Raw genomic sequence first — 14,995 nt, 5'->3', positions numbered from 1 at the left:
CTACCTTCTTCTAAAGTTAGTGCTTTATGAGGTTACAGCATCATGTCCAAGTACTCACTTGCCCTCTCACTCAATATTTAATTATTTTATATCAAATGGAACAGATTCAACAGAAGGCACTTTTGACAGGCACTTACTGAGAACTCCCTACAATACAGGAGCTAGACATGAATTTGGGAGAGGAGATTTGAAAGTTCAGATCCCCACAGACCAAAGAGGGCATTGAACCTGGCTCTTCCACGTGTTGGATGAAAGTTTAGAGCATCGAGCTGTTGGGCAAAAGTAAGGCACCACCTACCTTCTGTTGCGGCTGATTTAACAGATGTACTCAGAGAATCCCTACCAAGTTAGGCTTCTGTAGTTAGGCAAGGAAACACTGCCAGGACTTCGGTTTGAGCCAAGAGTCCACCATCAGGACTTAACAGTTCTAGGCATAATGTGAACTGATTAGACATTTTGGAGCCTAGGACACTTTACAGGTGGAAACTTAGGTGCAGAGAGAAACTGAGTAATATTTTAGGAAGTCTACACTTTGGGGTTAGAGTCATTCCTACATGAGCAGTAAGGTCCCACATGAGCACTAGCTGGACCTAGTCTGTTACCTTCCATTTATGCACTCCTTGATCAAGATATCAGTGACTGTTAATCTTGAATCATAATGTTTTTCAGGGAAGGGATTGTGGGCCCAGTAAAATGGGACCTGGGTTGGCCCGAGATCACTTTTATTCATCATAAAAAGTGGCTAATATGTGTTCGGGTTCTATAAAGCTAACAGGAATGGATAACAGAATAGAAAGACAAATGCTAATTTCATGCCATTGTGAAGTCCGTGTAGTTTTAATGGAAGCTTTAGTGAGTTGCGTGGTTTGAGTTCACACAAGAAATCATACTTTCAGGGAAGGCAGTGATAAAAGGCTTAAATGATACTCCAGAGTGACAGCTCTATTAACATGTACTGCATGACTGTTTCTGAGAAGGGTTTCTTAAACTGATAGAAATGAAATTTAGAATTACTTCAAATTGACCCAGATTGGACCCGACAATTGAACCTCCAAAAGGTTTTGTTCAAATTAACTTCTCCCTTAAAGAATATTTGGTTTTATTAGGAGGTTTGACCCCATTCTCATTTTATCCAATGGTTTCTATATATTGGAGTGTATTTTTCCTCTGTTTTCTTTCTTCCTTTTTTTTTGCTATTGGTGAAAAAAATGTGCTCATGACTTCTAACAGAAGAAAAATCATTACCAAGCTTTACATGAATGGAAAGGTCTTCCAAAGCTGTCAGATCCAGTCTGACCACTGACTCCTGTTGTACTCCAGGCAGCACAGGACTTCAGTCCCTTTTCTTTGGGACTGGGTTTTAATTACTCCAAGTGAAAACCAAAGCATTTTAGCATAAATCAGTTTCTCTCCCCTGATTTGCAAGGACCTACCTGATCCCTATGGGTAAAATTATCTCTGGAGTTGCTTGTCAACCACTTATATAAAGACCAGGGTGCTTGCAGGTACCTGACCACTCAGGTGGCCTCAAACCATAGAAGACATTGAATAGTTGAAGACCTCTAAATCAAACTCTCTGAAGGAGCTATCCTGCTCCACAAGAAGTTTGCCCATGTAGTTCCTATTATGAATCTGGTCCTTAGTCACCTAAAAAGTTGTCTAATTTTCAAGCATCATGAACATCTACAACACATACTGAAGCACGCAGCACCCATGAAAAATAGTCATATGAGGTACTCAACTATGAAAATCATGGCTGTATACTGTGGTGTAGCTGTCACAGTCCAACAAATATATGAAAAGGAAGGTTTGCTTGGTAACGTTTTTTATTGGCCCAGTTATATAGTTGGGAAAAATTAAGAGTTTTATGCCTGGCAGCTCATAATAATGACTCTTCTTCTTTTGAATGGTCTTGTGTGTAATTTGGTGAATCTATTTCAACTGCCCTTTACTAGATGCATAACTACTTCTGATAGCTTTTATTTGTTCACTAGGTATAGTGCCCTCTTCTTTTTCTTTAAATGACCATTTTCATTTACATTATTGCATTAAACTAGTTGTGTTCAACCTTCCAGGCCCACAGGCTGGGGGGGGCGGGGGGCAGCACTGGTCTGTGGGCTGGATCCCATGGGCAAGGTTGGTCTATCATGGGGTCAGTGTACTGGATCTGGCTGTGGCCCAAACCCATGCAATGACCTGACTCTGCATGTTGGATCCAGTCATGGCCCAACCCTATGTACTCACAACCCATCATCTGCCCCATGGGCCCAGAAATTTGGCAGCGGGGAAATGGTAACAGCATCAATTGCCACAGATTCCAGAGCCACAGCAATTAATGCTGCCATCGCTCCTCTGCTGCCAAATTTCTGGACCTATGGGGAGCCCTTTGGGCCAGATGATATGGTCCCATAGGCCAAATTCAACTTGCAGGCCAGAGGCTGAGCACTACTAAGTTAAAGAAAAGGAATTTACCTGGTATTCAGTTTAGGCTGTATCATCTATATTATTTGTATCATCAAACTATGAAACTATCTTCTGAGGGAGGGGAAGGGTATTTTGAACCTGAAACTTTGTCTAACCTCTCTCCTACCTAGACAGTTGGTCCAGTAAAATACATTAACCATCCAAGCCTGGCTTCTTTTGGGGAAAATAAATCATAGTAAGATTTTGCTTTACTCTTCTTTCAACTAGCAGCAACAGCTTTCTCCATTCTAGTCAACTTTTGAGATATAGCAGTTCAAAAAAAATAAAAGAGAGGAGACATATGAGACTGAGTAAATTTATTTACTTTTTGTCTATGAACAGTATGACATATAATTATAGACAAGTTTGATACACAGGAAAACCCTTTTGTCAACCATTTTGTTTGCTAAATGAAACAGCACAATAATCTTTACACATTCATAATTTGTTTTTTGTTGTTTTTTTTTCTTTACAATACACAGCTTTCTCGGGTTGAAGCAACTGCAAGGACATATTGAGTACTGGTATATTACAGCTACTTACATCATTTAAGAACAGCAAATGGAGAAAAATAAGTTATTTAAATATTGATTTCATATACAGAAAGTGCAACATTGTTAGTTGTTACAGAACTTGCTTGACAGTTTTGTTTACCCAGAGGATGTCAATTAAGGATAAAAGTATCTTGGACAAAAGTATTATTTATTCTAAAAATAATACAGTACAACTGCACAGCCATGACTTGGTGATTTGACTTCTATTGCTGCTCTTAGGGACGATGACCTGGCTGAATAACATAACACTTAATGCCTCTGATTATATGTCAGTGCTCCCATTTGCACCCAAAACCAGACTCATAAAAGAGCACAGCGTCTGGGACATTTAGAACTTTGTAGCTACTCCGATAGCGATCAAGGCATATTAATAGGAGGTTACAATAGTAATGTTGCTTGTTTATAAATTTGTGCTTGCTGCTTCCTTTACCGAATAGTCTTTCAAGTTAGAATTGTACACAGTGGATACATAACAGTCTTGAACAGAGCAGAGGAAGATTTTTATCAGCAGGCTTCTACTGTGCTTCCCGACAGCCAACAAACTAGCTTGTATTTTGAGTGCTCCACTTCAAGAAGAAATTATAAGGATTAGGTCACTGTTTCACTACACAATCCCTTACCTGTTCATTGAGGTCCCTGAAACCTCAATAGGAGAAGCTCACACTGAGAAATTTAAGGCCTTTATTAGATGAAAGTATATATTAAAATTTCAACTAAACAATGATCAAATAGCACAATCTGAAAACCAGATCAGAAAAGCAATATTAAAAACAACAACAACAAAAATCAAGCTATTCAAAGCCGGCTCAGATGGGTGTGATACAACTTCCCCATGCTATGCAATCATCCAAAAGGCATAGGCATTACAAAGATTATTTGGCACTTGGACAGGTTCAGAGATCTGAACTGTTTCTTTTTCTGTTGTAGCTATCTCCTTCTGATATTAGTCCGGTAACAAAAAGATATTAAAGTTGGGGATTTTTCTGCTGTTACTTTTCTTCCCCATAGTAAGTGGAAGTCTTCTTCCTTCCATATCAGACAACATTTCATATTCAAACTCTGCATTAAGCTGCCCGTTACACCTCACCCCTAACAAGTACACTCCAGTCTAACTTATTAGTGAGCTCTGTGGCATCCCTGGATATCTCAAGTTTCCTTCCAGATACTGCTTTCTATTGGCTTCCTTTCGAGTCTCAGAGAGGGATGACAGAACAGTCATCGTTGTAAAAAACTGAGGCCCATGATAATTTCTAAGGCTTCAGCCACCTGTGGAAAACATCCCATTACATCAAACATTGCCTGGTATTGCCACACTAAAGCTGACTTGTCATCCACTCTCTCAGAACAACACACTAACAACATTTTAAACAAAATCCAGAGGAGCTTTGGAGGCAGAACAATTTCAGGTTACTTTAGTAAACCAGTTATCTTGGATACATTGGTATGTTGTTCTGAGGAGAGAATTTAGTACTGAGATCACAGCAAAAATAGTCAGGGCTGGTGACATTGGAAGTTACGTAGGTAAAACTAACACCTAAGCATCACATTCAGAGTAAAAGTATTGACTTAGGTAAAATGCACAGCACCTCTGACTCAAAACAGGGTTGGCAATAATAAAGAATTGTACACTTAATGATCGTTTTCATTCACCTGTCTGAATGCATTTTGTCAAGGAGGGGAAGCTTCACTGGCCCCATTTCATGCGTGGGATAACTGAGGCACAGAGAGATGAAGTGACTGGCCCAAAGTCACATAGTAAGTTGGCAAAAGAGTTGGTAACACAAGCAAGTTCCTATGCCTGTGCTCGCTTCGCTATACTAGCTCCCTCACTTCACCTGCCAAAGTAAAGGCTGCTCTATCATGAAGAGCTGGCAATACTGTACGTTAAACGAACAGATGTAGAATATAGACACTAAGAACGATCTAGTTAAATACTATTCACGATGATCTGTATTTGGTATATAAAAATGTGTGTCCACATATAAAAATAAAATCTGTCAGTATCCACATATGGGAATGGAAGAGTTTACACTGTTTTAGGCAGAAAATAGAATCATCCTATTATGGACAAAAATGATTTGTCCAGCATTCCAGAACAATACTTTCTTCCAATTAGAAGAAATTTCAGCACTTAATAATGGGGGACATCAGTTTTTGTAAAACTACAAAGAAATGCATAAAAATATGAGAAGGAGGCTGTCCATGCAGTGAAATTACTTTCTATGGGACACAGCTTGTTTTTTCAGTGCATTTTTATTTCCCACGGGCAAACTTTCATTTAAAGTAAACAATGTTTGGGATTGATATGGTCAGGATACCAAGTCAAAGCTGCAGCGTAATGATTGACAATATAACACAGTACACAAAATATGATTAAAATGAAAAGCAGTTACATATATACAAGGCAAGATATCTTGAACATTTTAGTAACAACAACAAATGTAGACGGCAGCGAAAAAGTAGTTATCCCAACACCCAAAACCCAGCATAATCCTGCACTTGCAAAAGCACCTCTATAAGAAGACAGAAGATGTTACAATGAGACAATTTATGAAAGCAGCTTTAGCTGAAAATCACCCTAAGTGCTATGTAACAACAGCAGGATGAAGCAAGGTTTGGGAAACATGGACACAGGTAAGTGAGCACAAGGTAACTGCTTGCAAGCTTATTTTAAGGCAAATAAAAAAGCTGATTGCTAGAAAGCAGTTATAAAAATGATCTCCATTCTGTACAAAAAAAAGGAATTTTTTTTTTAGTTTGTCAGGTTAGTTGTGCAGGAGCAACAGAAATAGTCAAAATTTGTAAACTAATTCCAGTCCATTACTTTGGCCTAGCTGAAGGCTCTAAGCCTAGAGGAACCATACCAAGCAACAGAGAGGATGAGAAGGGTATGTATTTAAGCACTTGATTGCTAAAACAAACAAACAAATAAAACCCAACAAGATTTGCAAATCAGCTTCTACTGTGAGTTGCACTTCAACTTGTTCGTAACATTCAGAACTGACTCTAGGTACCTGGAGTCCAGCATTTTAGAAACCCCTCATTCATAGGGACCTCTCCACCGAATCAGGACTTAAAACTGGCACAGCTTCCAATAACTTGGGAAGAACCTGCCAGGGTACCCTTAGGCTTAGAGTCTCCCCCTGAGCCCCCACAGGGCCTGGGGCCAGCCCCCTGCACTTTAAGAACTGACAATATTCTGTTGCTGTGTCTTTTCTTTGGGGAGAGGGAGATATGAAGTACCACACCTCTGTTACCTGGTGCTTGTTTCGTTTCTCCTTTAGTTGCCAAAGGCAGAAATAGGAAAGTCTTAGATCTTCTGAAGAGAATATTTGCCTGTCCCTGGGATCTGTTTGCTTGATCCCTTTTGCTGTGTGGAGAAATTTGGGCAAAACTGGTGCAGTAAGAAGCAGCAGGGATCCCGACCAGACAGCACCACCTTCCAGAACATGTTAGATTGCCTCTGGATTGAGAGGTTTCAAGAGTCTTGCTGCTGCCAGGAGCTTGCTTATGTGCCTCTCCTGTGTGATGCCAGCTTCTTGAAGACAAGTTTGTGAGAGAGAAGGCACTTTGCTCAGTGTGTTGAAGCCCGCTTCAGTGAGTAGACTGGAATACATGGGTAGACCAATGGAAACCAGCCATTCAGATATAGAGGTGATATGTCCAGGGGATACAGGTTTTCGGCAGATTTCAGTAAGTCCTCCACTTGGAATCTGGACAAAGACAGAAAGCAACATGTAACCCTTTCTCACTTCCAGTTTGAACTTCCATTCCCCTCAAGCTGCAATACTTTGATAGAACAGGAAGGTTATAAATTGTTCTTCATGTTCACAGGAAATAGGACAAGAAGTAACAGGCTGAAATTATAATGACTGAGATTTAGGCTAGACATGACAAAAAGAACAACTTTCTAACTATAATGAACTAGTGGACTAGATTACCTAGGGAGGTTGTGTCACTAACAGTTTTCAAGAGCAGATTAGACACGTATCTGTCAGGAATGGTTTAGGTATAGCTGATCTTGTCTTGGAACATAACAGTGGGTTGGATGATCTTTTGATGTCCCTTCAAGCCCTATTTTCCGTGAGTCTATGAAAAGGGATATTTTGATAGCTATTTCTTTTGTACTATGTTAACCCAGGTTGGCCCATGAAGAGGCTGGATCCAGCCTGTGGCATCTTAGGAAATCAACAGCCTGGACCAGCTTGAGCAGCAGAGGAAGTATCCCCAGGGTCTTGCTGTCTGCCACATTCAGTGTAGTCTTGCTGCCACACCAGAAGCAGCATCTCCAGGGTTCAGTGCCTGCCTTTGTCTATCTGTTCCCAATGTGACATCTGCCAGTTGCCAAGAAGCTGCAGGGGTCTGGTCCATGGTACAGACTGGATAGCAAGCAGTGGCCTGCAGTGGCGAAAGGTTGCTTGTCCGTGTTAACCAGAGAGTAGTCTACCAGTCACCCATTTCCTTCTTTTTAATCAGTTCCCAAGGTACTGTTGTGATCTGCCCATCTGATCATAACTTGTATCCCTATAGTTGAAAGGATACAATTTAAACACTGGCACTGTTAGTAACTGTTGGTCTACACATCACTAAAAGGACTTCCCCAAATATCAGTAGAGGAATGTCACCATTTTAAGAAAATCTGACACTGACCTCAGGCTTTCAAAGTCCTATCCCATCATGCATGAGCACCAGCTTGAAGTCACTGCTAAGCTACAGGAAATCAACGCATACATTCCTCATTATTTCACAATGTCCAAATTTTGAGCAAAATCCAAACACAGCTTCCCTTCTAACTTCAGGTATCTACATGTCTAACTTATATCGGGAGATGCACAGACCAGCAAGAGTCCTCCATTTGCCATCAGTGTTTGGAGAACAACAAAATGTAACCAAAGGGACACTAGCTATTGCATGCTGATTCACAGTAATTGTTCTTTTCCACCATTGCCATGTTTGCTGTAATTAACTACACATATGTAGCCCATATGCCAGTTTTCCTTCATCTCAACATCTGCCTTTCAAAGAGGAATTTAACTGTGCTCTTGAGCGTAATTTGTCACTGCACAGAGCACTGGCTTCCCAATATGTTGACTTTTTAGTAGCAACATTTCTAGGCACATTTTTATTGCCACATGCTGTTGTCTTGCAACAGGCATGCTAAATGAAAGACTGTGGCAGGAGAAAAGCAGCTCATAAACTGCTAAACAGGGGGACAAAGAGGCTACAACATATTTTTCATAAGTATTTAAACTAGAAGTATCCTCTTTGTGAGTCTTTCCAGGTTGATGGGTATCTATCTCTAAATCTGCATTTGTCAGGTTCTTATACCAGCACTGTGGTAACAAGAGTATTCATTTTGTTCATTCATTTCTAACTCAGAGTAAATTCTCAAAAACAAAACCACAAAAGGATTTGAAATGGCTTTTGATAAGCCAAAACACTAGGCATGTAAAGGTAAGGAATAGGGCAGGAAAAGGTGGAGAGTAGGGGAACATCTCAGAAGAGGCAGCAGTGGACACTGAGATGCTTGCTAAAATCTTTCCTTTGCAGTAAAAGCTTACGAGAAATGGCTTTGAACTCACTTTAGTTCTTAGTAGATGGGTGTCTACAACCTAAACAAACACCATCCCATGGGCATCAACTGATAACTGGAGAAAGCACTATTCGTTTATCCTTTTTGTTATTAGTTGATACCAGCATGAGCAGTCTCATTAGCTGTACAAATTGAATAGGCAGAGAAACTCAATTCATCTCAGCCTGAAAATTAGTTCTCCTCCAGCACAATATCAGGGAGGGATGGATTGTATTGCCAGTGCAAATGCTGTGCGCTGTGTAAACACAGAAAGCACTTTAGTATCCAGGGTGACGAATCCATTACCTTTTGCCATCAGTTAGTTCATATTAAATGTGTGCTTATCAGCAACAAGCAGAGACACTCACAGCCATGCGGTGCTGTTTCCTCAGCTGCTTCACTCGGATTTGGTCCATGTTTGCAGCAACATCCTTCTCAGGCTGGTCTAGGTCTTCAGAGTATCTCTGCACCAAAGCTTCAGGGATTCCACAGCGGCCATGCTGGAAATTCCCATGCAGCCGTAAAGGAGAATGGAAGATGGAAAGAAAGGCAGATAGAAGCAGTACAGGTCAAAACACAGAACACGAAAAGGGTTGTGGAGAGCATTAGATTCTCCAGACAAGGTTCTTTGGGTAAATCTGGTATCTTTTATTAGACCAACTACAATTCTCCAGAGATTAAAAAAATGCAGTTTCATTTAGCTTTAGAAAGTTTCTATGCAGGGAGCGGGGAGTTGGGACAATTCTACAAGTAGCCTTCACCATTCAGCACGGTCAGCAAAGCTCCCACTGACTTCAGCAGGAGTTCAGTTAAAGTCTGTATCTGCCATTAATACTTCCAGCAAAATCTGCCTCTGGTCACTCAGGGCACCTATACACATGCAGTGAGGCTGCTCTGATGTGCAGCGCATTGAAGCAAACTCAATTAATAGGGTCTGCTGGAGTGTGGCAATTACCATGGCCCAGCAGACTCCAGTCTAATGTAGAGTGCCTGACATCTAAAAAACTTGAGAACCACTAGACTAACCCTAAAATTATCAAAATATCTAGTCAAATTTAAATGGGAAACTACATGTTTCCCTCTGAGGGTATTTAAAGCTCATTCAACAAGCTTTAGTGAAAGTGCCCCTGCTACCATTTTTCATCACGTCAGATATATGACATGCTCTGGATGCTTTCAGTGAGTGGCGCTCAGAGCATGCACTCCCAGAGCATGTGTGTATAAGTGCCCGCAGAGGGAAGCATGAATTTTCCCATTTAAACTTGACTAGATCTTTTGATCATTTTAGGGTTAGTCTAGCGGTTCTCAACTTTTTTAGACTCCAGGCACCCTGAGTTAGACTCAAGGAACCCCTCGGAAAATGCCAGCTCTTAGTTTTCACTCATTTTGGCTGCCTGAAAACGTTTAAAAAAAACAAAACCAAAAAAATGCCTTACTAGAAGAAGCAGCGTGTTATGTCAACCCAGCTCTGCAGTGTCTGTTTAGATTGGGTGCTTCAGCAGAGCTTTCCGGCTTTTTTATCTAAAGATGACTCAATTAGTTATTACATAAAAGTGCCCAAAAAGCCCCACTAAAGCACTCGATCTAAACAGACATTAGGTGAACTGGGTCCAAATAACATGATGCCTCTTCTGGGCATGTGCTGGGTTCAGTGTGGGAGCACGCAAACTTTGAAGTAAAGCACCATTTTGGGGAATTCTTAAAATGTCTGCAAGCAGCCTTTCTTACTACAGAAAAGTGAAAGAGCAATTCTTTGTGTTGCAAAGAGCTCAAAAAGACTGCAACAGGACAAAAGTTTTTGGACACGGTGGATTCCTATTTGAAATCTCTGGGCGCATCCAGACAAGTGCAGACGTTTGGTTCCCTGGGGACAAATAGCAGTGGCACACCTTGCGCCGTAGCTACTTGTCTGTGGAGAACACCTGTGCCACATGTGCTTTGGCGCACAGCAAGTTACCCCTGGGGCAGTAGGGGAGGCCCCAGCAGCCTTACCTAGAGTCTTGGGGGCCTCCCAGGGCTGCAGCCGTGGCAGTCCTGCAGCGCAGAGCCTGACTGGCAGCCACAACATGGCTCTGGGAGGTCCGGGTTCACTTTTCAGCAGTGGGCACTGCCTGAGTGTGCGCTGCTCTGGGGGTTTTTTTGTGTGGGTTTTTCAACTCCTGGATATCTAGGGATAAAAAAAACCACAGAAAAAATACCCGGATATCCAGGGGTCAAAAAAACCCATGGAAACCCCTGGAGCAGCGCACACATGGGCAGTGAGCCCCTGGAGTGCGGAGAACACTGGACTGTGCAGTATGTGGTGCTGCAGACATGTATGCAGTGCCACATGCCACACGGCTGGGCTCGTCTGGATGTGGCTTCTGGGCTGATCTTGTGAACCATGTTTGCACATCACGCAATGCTAACGTTGTGTGGCACCCTGCAGCACCCTTGAAAGGATCTCAAGGTACCTCAGGGTGCTGCAGCACCTCAGTTGGGAAATACTGAACAAGTCGGAAAAGTTTGGGGTTTCCTGGTTCTTTGTGCAATGTGAAAGGAAATCTAGGAATGCCCTGGTGATTGTATTCAAAATTATCAACCTAGCATTTCCTTTTAGTTCAGCTTCCTGCCTCCAACAGCGACCCAAAGAGGCAAGAGCATCCTAAGGATGCTCAGGAAGCCATCTCATCTTAATCTCCATTAACTGAAAGATTGTTTTTTGTTCTGCAGGGATCCCAGGCTCCCCCTACACTGACAGTAGGACACGATTAGGATCTGATCCCAGGCTCCCCCTACACTGACAATAGGGCACGATTGGGATCTGATCCCATAATCACACCTCTTGCCACATGTGTGGCAGGAGGCACCATTGCTGAGATCACAGATGAGATCTCATTGCACCTGTAACTGAGTGTCTGCCAGTGACGACTCTGTCAGCCCTCTTGTCAAATGCAGATGTGATTCCATTCCCTCTCCCATCCAGTTGCTGGAAAAAGAGACAGGCCTATCCTTGAAACTCCTCAGCTCAAGAAGAATGCAAAATTCAGGAAAAGCGAGGTACTAAATACCTGTTTGTTTTGAAAGGTTTTGCATGAAAGGCCTGATACACAAAGAGCAGACTAGCTGTAGGGTGCCTTTCTTAAAGTTTTATGAATAGAAAAATAGCCCAGTTACTGACAAATAAGGCAATAAGGGCAATAAAGGAAGAGCGAATTGTTGTAAATATCATAGTTAAACTGTTGAAGCAATGACCTCTCCATACCTTGTCTGAATATGGTTCCTCCGTGAGATCAATCTCTTCAGACTGCAACTTGTTGTCTATCAACATTTCCAGATCCATTCCTCTAGTGCAAGAGATTTTCCTTGCTGAAACAGGCCCTAGCTTTACCACATGCTGCTGAACACTAGCAGTCTCTGGAAGCTCAGATAGCCATGGTGGCAGTGGGCTTGGAGGAGTACCAGGGTCTGGCTCAGAAGATGGCCTACTGGCAGGTGCTCCACGACAATCAATGGGGATGGATGGTATGGTCTTTTTTACTGGCAAACTTGGTGCATCTGGACTTAGGGGCACGGACGAATGATATAATCCATTAGAAAGGCGTTCTCGGCTTTTTTTGGCAGGGACTGGTGGTGGCTGTGAAGGATTTTTTGGCTGCATTCTTGCCTCACTGGAGCCCTTTTGCTCAGCTCCTAGACCTTCCTTAAGAACTGGAGAGTAGTCAGCCCTTTCAAGCTCACGAATACCCTTACTATGAGTTTCCAGAGGTGTCCTTGTTACAGTGTGTGAAACTAAAGTAGGGTGAGCTTCACAGTTTTTAGGCAGGAACTGAGCAGTCTCTGTTACTGAGCAGACCAGTTCCTTAGCTTTACCCTTCTGAAAATCAGCAGCTCCTTTACTCTGCTTAGGTAGTAAGTTGCCTGCTATACTACAGCTCATGGGGTCCCGGGGTGGCAGGACAGAATCAGTTGTCTTTTTGGATGCATCTAGTGAATCCTGAGGAAAAGAGTTTACTTTCTTGCTAATGTCCTTAAGGTCAGTGCTGGATTCTCCTTGGAGGTCATCCAGGGAATGAGATCTTGGCCACATTTCAATATTTTGGGTGCCATCCAGAGTCTCACAGCTCCGGCAGACAGCAACTGGTAAACTTCTGCGATTCTTCTTCAGACCTGTAATACTTGAAGGTTTGACACTGCTCTTCAGAGCATGATGCATGCAGCTCAGTCGGGTTTCTTTCTCTCCTTGCTGAAGAGCTTCTATTGATTTAGTCAAAGGGAGTGTTGGATAATTTGCCAGTTGGTTTCTGTTGAAGCCCTTAAAGCTGTGCTCACTTGCTGATTGTGTGGGGAGAAGACAGGTCCTCCGAGTCTTGCCTAAACACAAATAAATTGCAATCCATTATTTTTTGTTGAAGAAATGTACAACAGAAGTACCTGTGGTTATCTACATCATGCTGAATGCCTCCAGAACACAAGGGTCCAGATACTCTCTGCTTTGCAACTTCATTACTGTTCCAAGGAGACTCAAATCTATTGGAAGGGTTTTGTTGTACTGAAATGGTTTAAACACAGGGATGATCTTGCCTGGAGCTGTAGACTAGACTAGATGACCTCTTTAGATCCATCCTAAACCTATTTTTGTAGGATTCTTTAAGATCTTCCAGCTTAATTAACAAAAATCACTTCACATTAATAAGCAGGGAGAGATATTGGAGAGAAATACTATTCTTTCATTGTATCTGAAAAGTCCAGCTGGCCATCTGTTAAATTTTGCTAACAGATTTGTCTCCCGTAGAGAAATAATTCATAGGAACAGGCAATTTTTGGCACTTTTATGGATCCTTTAGGACATAAGCAATCACATTTGTTTTCTTATGATGCTTAAATATTCACTCTTAGGGAAAAGGTGTTTATCCCTTAATATTGCATTTGAAAAATATACTAACATTGTAAAGCAAAATTATAACAAAACCTGCTACCAAGTTACTTTGTTTTAAATGAGGAATGCACTACTTGAAAATGAAAACTGTGAAACACTTTGAATGGTTTTGGAAAGACTGCATAATCCCTCTTCTTGAGTTACTTGTAAGAGCAGAAGAATTTTATCATAAAGGTATACAAATGTATACATCCAGATGTATTGTAGTTTACAAAAAGAAGAGGTGCTCCAAGTGGAACTTCAGGGCACAGCTAATCCTGGTGTGGCAGGGCACTAGGTGTGCTTTTCACTTTAAGGCCCTGGAGCTGGCAGCCTCCAGGTGCCTAATGAGGGCAGCTATTTTAGGCTCGGGGCTGCCTATATAAATGAGGCAGTTTGGCTGCTGGAGGAAAGCAACAATATTGCCTGGCCTGAAGGCTGCTGAGTTTCATCCGGAGGTAAGGGAAGAACTGTAGGGGATGGTAAGGAGGCTACTGGTCCTGGGTATGACCAGAAACTACACCTGCCGGGAGTGGGTGGCCTGGTGGGGCTCCCAGTGGTGCGGAAGCCCCCAGGAAATGCCAGGCCAGTGATCAGCCCAGTGAAAGGTGGGTACCTTTCACTGGGCTGATCACTGGCCTGGCATTTCCTGGGGGCTTCCGCACCACTGCGGGGTGCCTTAACCCCTAGCCCTCACCTTAAGGTGAGTTGCGGTACACCGGAGGTAGCTGTGGGGGTTTGAGACCCTGAGGAGGGGAGTTGGGGCCAGGCACGGCTACAGCTACCTGAGTCCACCTGTGGAGGGAAGCCCAGAAACCCTGAGTTGAGAGAGGGGCAGCATGTGGAGGCAGAGTTTCTCTATAACATATAATATAACATCTGAACCCCAGCTGAGAGGGGGCCAGTGCTGTGAAACCACAGCGAGAGGAGGCAGTGATCAGAAGCCCCAGAGAGAGGGTGATGTGGAGCCCTGTGAAGGGAGAGGGGGCTCAGCCAGAGAGCTGAGTCCTGACCCCAGTAAGTCCTCCAAGGTGGGGAGGCAGAGATTGGGTCGAATGTAACACCAGCAGTAGCACCACAACTGCTACCCGGGGGGGGACGGGGGGGAATGAGAGTCCCCTGTGAGACCCTGAGGCACTAGTCATGGTGTGAGGTACCCCAGCTCCCCATGTCCATAAAGGAGGACTCAGAGAGGGGGACCCCGGGAAAAGAGTATGGGTCATACAGCAAGGCCTGCCAGAGCTTCCCCTGACTGGCCCAGGCAGGGGCCAGGACCAGAAGGGTCAGAAGGCCAAGGAGGCCCACTGAGAGGGATGCCCAAGAGCCAGGAGCCTAGGGTCCCAACTGGCCTGGAGGTGGCCAGGGGCTAGTGTGAGCAGAAGGTCCTAGTGAGGAGACCACACCTGAAGGGGAACTGGTGGCGGGGAGATATGTGGCCCAGTATGATGGTGGCAGTGTCCACCTGAAGGGAGGAACTCAGGTGGGGGTCCTACAGCAGGATTCTGGGCC

At 43.2% G+C, this 14,995-nt stretch overlaps 1 protein-coding gene across 11 annotated transcripts in view; it reads right to left on the bottom strand.

The window, feature by feature from the left end:
* Positions 1-2,763: 2,763 nt before the first annotated feature.
* SASH1 (SAM and SH3 domain containing 1) overlaps positions 2,764-14,995 on the bottom strand; it is an 840,287-nt gene continuing 828,055 nt past the window's right edge. For all 11 annotated transcript variants that reach the window (XM_090041059.1, XM_090041065.1, XM_090041073.1 and 8 more), the window contains 3 exons: positions 11,834-12,942; positions 8,958-9,089; positions 2,764-6,730 (listed from right to left, as the gene is read on the bottom strand). In XM_090041059.1, the coding sequence (XP_089897185.1) occupies positions 6,470-6,730; positions 8,958-9,089; positions 11,834-12,942 (1,502 nt within the window). In that variant the 3' untranslated portion in view covers positions 2,764-6,469. The remainder of the gene's footprint in view (positions 6,731-8,957; positions 9,090-11,833; positions 12,943-14,995) is intronic.

Source organism: Crocodylus siamensis, chromosome 1 (assembly GCF_052110815.1).
Source record: "Crocodylus siamensis isolate JL-2025a chromosome 1, ASM5211081v1, whole genome shotgun sequence".
NCBI classification, from domain to species: Eukaryota; Metazoa; Chordata; order Crocodylia; family Crocodylidae; genus Crocodylus; species Crocodylus siamensis.
The sequence above is the reverse complement of the archived record's forward strand: the minus strand, read 5'-3'. Positions and strand labels throughout refer to the sequence as shown.